Source organism: Arachis ipaensis, chromosome B10 (assembly GCF_000816755.2).
Source record: "Arachis ipaensis cultivar K30076 chromosome B10, Araip1.1, whole genome shotgun sequence".
NCBI classification, from domain to species: Eukaryota; Viridiplantae; Streptophyta; class Magnoliopsida; order Fabales; family Fabaceae; genus Arachis; species Arachis ipaensis.
This window is the reverse complement of record NC_029794.2, coordinates 117,339,403-117,346,873: the sequence shown is the minus strand read 5'-3', so window position 1 is coordinate 117,346,873 and position 7,471 is coordinate 117,339,403. Positions and strand designations below refer to the sequence as shown.

Sequence of the window (7,471 nt, the reverse complement as noted above, 5' to 3'; positions counted from 1 at the left end):
TTTGATGTGATGGACGAATTTTGTATATAGATAAAAATTTACATATCAGACAAATTTTATGAAACTTAAACAAAAAAGGTGAATCCTAAAAAATAAAAAAAATTGTTTTGAAAAGTAACAATTTTTTATTTTTATTTCAATAAAAAATCCAACACTAATAAGACACTAAAATTAAAAAATAAAAAAAAGTTGCTTATCAAATAAATAGAGATGAGAGAGAAAGAAAGAGAGAAAGTGAAGAGGCAGATTTTGGTATTAGAAAAAGAGGAGACATGATTTGATACTTCAAAATTATATGGAATTTTAGTGTTCTTTAATAAAGAAGAGAAAAAATTTGTATATAGAATTTTAATATTTTCTAACAAAAAAGAGAGGAAAAAATCAGCATTAAATTATTAAAAAAAATCATCATTAAAATTCAATTATTTTTAGGTTAAATTTTTTTGTTTTAATTTAAATTTATTTTATTTTATTTTTAGATTGATATTAAATTATTATAAAATTATGACAAAAATAAAAATTTAAAAGAATTAAAAGGACATAATACTCTTATTATTTTAAAATTAATACGAATAAATTTATTTAAAATTTATAAATTTTAAATAAATATATTCATCTTATTTTAAATAAATATTTTTTATTATTTTTTTTAAAGATTTTCATAGAAATGTTCATGCATATAATTAAACAAAACAATAAGGGACGAATAGTCATTTTTTAATCATTAAAATATAAGTTTCCCGCGGGGATGGGGATGGGAGACAAAATTCCCCCGAAGCAGGCGTGGGGACCCGAGCGGGGATCCCCGCCCCGTCCCCGTTATTCCCCGAAATTTATGAATTCCTTAAATTATCCTTAATAGTTTATTTCTCATATATGTTTTTTAGTCATTTCTCACACACACATATATAGAAACCCAAAACTCCTAATCTTTATTTGCATAACCCTTCTTCAATTCAAAGATCCCTAAGGCTGTCCATACTCCATCTAACCTCTCTGCAGCCACCCCCTCGTCATCCTTCTCACCGAATCGTCACACCTCACCGTGCCATCACCCTTATCGCGTCGTAATTTCTATTTGCGGCATTCTTTTTCATAACTCTGCCGTCGTGTCCATTCTCCTCTCTGTTGCCACGTCTCTTACCTCGTCCACTGCTTTGTCCTTTGACTCGTCGTTGCGTCCCCATTGCGTTATTTCGAAAGAAGTCACCATCATGTTATTCATTTTTGTTGAAAGCTGGAGCAAGTTTACTCATTATATCAGTAAATTTGCAGATTTTGTTGAAGTTAGTCCTTTGCATCAGTAAACTTTGTTGAAAGTAATAAGTTTGTCGGGTGATAAAAATTTATTCCTATTTTCGTACAATTTATTCCTATTTATTCTGATACAGTGAATTTATTCCTATTTTCGTACAATTTGAATCGCATTGGTATTTATGCACATAATTTAAAATTTAAAATTATATAAAATCTTGCAGTTTTTGTATAAGATAGATACTTGCAGCTCTATTCATATGGAAATTAATAATTAGTTAGAATTATTATGTAGATGGAGAATGGGGTCCCCGCGGAGAATGGAGCCCCGTGGAGAATGGGGATGGGGAGCAATATTCCCCCACGGTGGGGAATGGGGCGGGGATGGGGAGCAAATCTGAGGGCGGGAATGGGGAGCAGGGAGGCATCCCCCGCCCCCGCCCTGCCCCATTGGAGAGTCAATTCATAATTTTATATTTAATGTTTTTTTTTACTACTTCATAAAATAAGAATGTATTCTTCGTTTTTTATTGAAGTTGATCCTTTTAAGGTACAATTTATAATTTTTTATAATGTTTTTCATATACTCATTCTATGATATTATTCTTTTGATAATTTTTTATTTGTTGTTACTCTAAGTTATTCTTATCGTCTAATGTTCCAGTTCGATTGTCTTTTGCCACAATCATTTACAATGCATCACATCCATGAAATACCTCATCAAGTTGTCTTCACTGATTCGGGTTTCAACTACATAGATGTAAGCATTTAAAGAAGAGGCAATAGTCTCTACTTTATCGAAGGATGGTTGAATCTACTCACCTATTATGACCAACCCAATGGAATGTGGTTAAAGTTAGATTTCTTAGGAGGAGCTCGATTTTTGATTGATGAATTGCATCCACGGAACTTTATAGGGCACGTTCAAGTTCCATCCCCTCCATGCTTTTTACGTCTGCCCGAAAATCTTCGAAGTGGAGCACATAATGAAATTGAATTCCCTCAGTTTCAATTCAGTTTTGCTAAATTCGTGACAAATTCAGATATGCAATTTCAACGATTGGTAAAATATTTAAATTTTCTTAGTTTAAGCTGTTCATTATTAGAATAATTTTTTAACATATTTTGATTTTTTTCAGAAATTACCAGCTTTCTTTTGCATGCATGCAATGCCATTGAGGGGAATAAGAGTTAGTTTGGTTTCTCGGTGTGGCAATTCTATACCTTGCCGCATTGCATGGATAGCGGATGATGAAGCTTATCTAACAAGAGGATGGTCTGATTTTGCACGAATTCTAAATATTGAAACTTACGATGTTATTTCAGTTGGTTGTCGTTACAAGAATGATTTTATACTATACGTGACTAAGGACTAGAATAGGTTCAATATTGTTGAGGTAATTTGGTTTTACTATTAATATTTGATTAAATTATAATTATAGAATTTTAAATTATTGCCTCAATTTATATATTAGGATTATTTTTTGTGGATGTGCTATTTTTAAATAATTTAATAAAATGAAGTAGTGTCAGATATTATTAAGTTTATTTTTATCCTTTATTTCTTTATTTGTATTTTCATTATATTTGACAAAAAATGAACCTACACATATATTAAATCGTTGACCTAAAGACAATTTATTTGCCAATAATCGGTGGATAAAATTGAAATTACTCCCGTGTCATATAATTATAATTGATTAATTGGTATAAAATGAAATTATACCTGTGCCATGAGTAATAATCTAAATAATTATATCTTAACAAAATATAATTTGAAATAATTTATAAACAATTATCTTAACAAAAATAATTATTTAATAATTGATTTAAAAATCAATGCAAAAATAATTATTAATAATGGTATTATTAACTGGGTAAATAATATAATATCAAATTATTACTTGAAATATAAATAATATATGGAAATCTATTGAGTAAATCAATGATTTTGCACCTTAATAATTTAACAATTATTATTCAATTAACCAGTTAATTGAATTAGTAATAACAATTTTCAATTTCAAATTTTGTATATTAAGTAGTTATTAAAAACTGGGTAATAACGATTTACACGAAAAAATCATTGGTAAATTCAATTAATCATATATAAGATAATATACTAACAGTTTTAGTATATTATTTATGGCAAGCGAAATTATTTCCTCAGATTTTCTATTAAAATTGAAATTAGTAATAGTTTAAAAAAAGGTTTATTAATAAAATTACTAATAGTCACATTTTTATACACAGAATATATGTTTTCTATATGTTATTTAAAAAATATAATGAAACATGAATAATGAATGAATATGTTATTTCTTCGACTAGCTAATTAATGCAAATCGAGTACCTTTTTTTATTCGATTGAGGTTATATTCTGTTTGGTGAAAGTTTCAATCACTTTAATTAAATCCTGTCTTTGTGCCTTAACTTATACAGGTAGTAATATGTTACATATTATTTGGTATATCTAAGTATTTATTTCCCATAGCAGAGATGTAAAGAATCATATTAAGGTTTATTGCCAAATAATTAGTGGATGAATAATAGTAGATTATATTATTTTGGGAAAGTATTTTCATTATAATTATATTAAATTAATATTTAATTATGATAAAATATGTTAATTATAATTATATCATAGAATTATAATAATTACGATATTTATGTTATATATTTTAATCATTTATGTACGTAAATAATTAGAAATCAAAATATAACTTATAATTACCCGTGCCATGCAAGATTATTATTACTCAATTAACCAGTTAATTGAATTAGTAATAACAATTTTCAGTTTCAAATTTTGTATATTAATTAAGTAATTATTAAAAACTGGGTAATAACGATTTACACGAAAAAATCATTGATAAATTCAATTAACCATAAAGAAGATAATATACTAACAGTTTTAGTATATTATTTATGGCAGGAGAAATTATTTTCTCAAATTAAATTTTATATAATTATAGTAAGTCTCTATAATTAAAGCAATATAAAACTGCTTCATATATAGCAATAATATTATACATATTTATATATCTCTTTTTTTATCTCTTTTTCCAAAATATTGGCATATAATTAATGTAAAAAATATATAATATTAAACTGTTTTGTTATGCATATATATGAATTTATATAATAACCCGTATAATTTATACGTATGGCATAATACATATGTCAAAAAAAGATTCCATAATTTGTGAAAACTACTGTTTTGTTATATGAAATTGAAATTGAAATTAAATAATTTCTATTTATTAATTATATTTCTCCTATGATACTATAATATTCGTTTGTTTCTCTTTTTAACTTACTTTCAGATTTGGTGAGTAAAAAGTCTCCTATTCCTTTGCTCTCAAATGAAAACCCAAGAACTCAGAAATTTTGCAGAATGGCTATTCAAAATTGGTGATGGTTTGGCTGGTGATACAACAGATGGTGAATCGATCGTTCATATACCATCTGACATTTTGATTAAGAACTCTGAGACAGCTTTGGATGACCTCATTGATTTCGTGTATCCAGATATGTTATCCAATTTAAAAATTATTTCAAGGATAGAGCAATTCTTGCACCAATTTTGGATTGTGTCACTGATGTCAACAACAAGATGACTGCAGGGTTACCTGGACAAGAAAGAGTCTACTTAAGTTCAGACTCTGTGTGTGCTGAAGAGAAAAATATGGAATTTGAGTTAGATGCTTTCTCGCCAGAGATTCTAAATGGAATAAATTGTTCAGGTCTACCACCACACAAGTTGGTTCTGAAAGTTGGCGCTCCTGTTATGTTGCTGCGGAATATAGACCAAACTAATGGTTTGTGCAATGGAACGAGGATGCAAGTTAGAAGAATGGAAAATCATGTGATAGAATGCAAGATTTTAACTGGTAACAAAGCTGGAAGTATTGTTCTTATCCCAAGACTGAATCTAATTCCAAATAATGAAACATTGCCGGTCAGGTTTCAAAGAAGACAATTCCCAATTATCATGTCATTTGCAATGACAATAAATAAGTCCCAGGGACAAACTCTATCGAAAGTTGGAATTTACCTTCCAAGGCCAGTTTTCACCCATGGTCAATTGTATGTTGCGTTATCAAGGATAACGAGTAAAGATAGTCTGCGAGTGCTGTTGCAAGATCATGGACACTTGGAAGATAACTGCACGATAAATGTGGTATATAGAGAAGTTTTTGAGAGCCTATAATAAAAAGGTAATAACAAAATGTCTTACTAAATCTATTTATTTATTAAAATTTATTACTATCACTTAAAACAATTTAGAAATTCTAGGAACTAATAGATGAATTCTTATTGTACATTAATAGTTTGAGAATATTAAAATTATCATAAAAATTCGTATAATTTTATTCTCTTGACAAACAAATTTATAATTACGTTAATCATATAATTTTATATACAAACATTGATATAGTGTTGTTTCATGTATATATTTTACAGGTATCAAAGGATAGCATTGAATTGTTATTCAGTAGGTTTAAATTATTTATTGTTTATTACAAAACTTTCTGCATTAGGCTTCTCCATTAATTTGTTCTTCATTTTGAGCTGATTTTGATATTTTTTTACTTCACAGTAAACCAACATATAAAATTTTGTTGGTGGATTTAAGTATTACTATATTATTTATGGTCATATTGAGTATATATGCCTGATTTATTGAAAAAAGTAGATTAAATAACTATTTTATAGTTAATACAATTAACACTATATTAAGAAAAGAAAAACAACGCATACAAGTTATTCTTTTATTAATTAAATTATTATAATTAAAATAAAATTTAATATAACAACTTAAAATTATAATTTCAATCTTATCACGTGCATGGCACGGGTAATTAAACTTGTTATAATCAATACATTTGTAGTTTTATAAGAAGAATGCATTAATTATTTATTAACCTTATCAAATTAACTGTAAAGTCAAATCCATGCATAATTAAACTGAATTTTGATAGCGTTTTTTTTTTTTAAATTGCAAGGAGTTTCAAAACTCCAAATTTAGTATAAAGATAAAATTTTTTTCTGTAAACTTTCGTAGAGCTTTAACACTTCAAATAATAGAAGAGTATGATAACATCCACCAATGCAATATGTTTGACTTTATATACTTTTTGTTTTACTTTTTTTTTTAATTGTGCAACATCTTTATTTAAATTACTAGTCAAATTTAGGAAGCTGAAATTTTTTTTCTTATTATTATCAAAGTCGGTTAATTTGTACTAGTCAAAACAATTATTTTAGTTCATTTTTAAAATAATTAAATAGTTTTTTNAAATTTGCATAAAAATATTATAAACTTTAATTTTTATTGAAAGATAATAAAAAATTTATGTTTATCTCATTGAAGAATATTCACATAAAGATATCTAAAACATCTTTTTTTTTTTAAGTTACTAATGTGTCACACTGTGATTAATAGTATCTATATAACTAGTTTATAATGTATTCTCTAAATCCGATTCTTTGAATTCGGTTCGACCTAGTCAGCTTAAAATTTAAATATACCGATCCAGGTCATGTTTAATCTTTTTAAATTTGCAAAACTAGGTCGTTTAACGATCCTAGCATCTACCTTCTCCTCCTTCAACGTTACTCTCAAAGCTGGGACTTTCTCTTCACCGCCAACTTCATTTGTGCAATCAAAAGCTGGTTTCGATTTGGTGAGTTTTAATAAATTTTGTTAATTTTTGTTTTTTTTATTGTTATTTTTTATTTTGGTGTTGAAAATATTACTAAACTAGTTTTTTTATTGCTAAAAATAATCACTAACGTAAATTTATTACTGATTATCACTGAATTCTGAATAATTTGTTGTTGAAAATATTTGGCAGATTTTTTAGTTGCTGAAAATTTGTTGTATTCCAATGAATATGGTACTGATTATATAATTTTTATGGGACAATTTTTTCTCTTTTACGTATATAGCATTAAAAAAAGGAAAAAAACGAGTCTAGCTCGAAATGCATTATTGATATTGAATCTTATTTTCCAAAGCTCCATTCTATATAAACAAATGAGAAGACAAATGGCGTTATATGTATTATTGATATAAATGCTTAAGATAATTAATTTTTAAAATTAGAAAAAAGAACAATAATAAAATAAAATTCTTTCTCATATACATAGTATAGATATAAATTAGATTTTTAAAGTTAAAATTAAATGCATAAATATTTTTAATTAACTA

At 26.7% G+C, this 7,471-nt stretch overlaps 2 protein-coding genes across 2 annotated transcripts; both read left to right on the top strand.

The window, feature by feature from the left end:
• Window positions 2,064-2,634, top strand: LOC110267722. The gene is made up of 2 exons (XM_021113531.1): window positions 2,064-2,317; window positions 2,394-2,634. Exons 1-2 carry the CDS (start codon window positions 2,099-2,101, stop codon window positions 2,628-2,630), a joined length of 456 nt encoding a protein of 151 aa, XP_020969190.1. The 5' UTR covers window positions 2,064-2,098; the 3' UTR covers window positions 2,631-2,634.
• Window positions 4,806-5,467, top strand: LOC110267721 (ATP-dependent DNA helicase PIF1-like). Its single transcript, XM_021113530.1, has one exon. The coding sequence runs from the start codon at window positions 4,871-4,873 to the stop codon at window positions 5,465-5,467; it is 597 nt and encodes a 198-aa protein (XP_020969189.1). The 5' UTR covers window positions 4,806-4,870.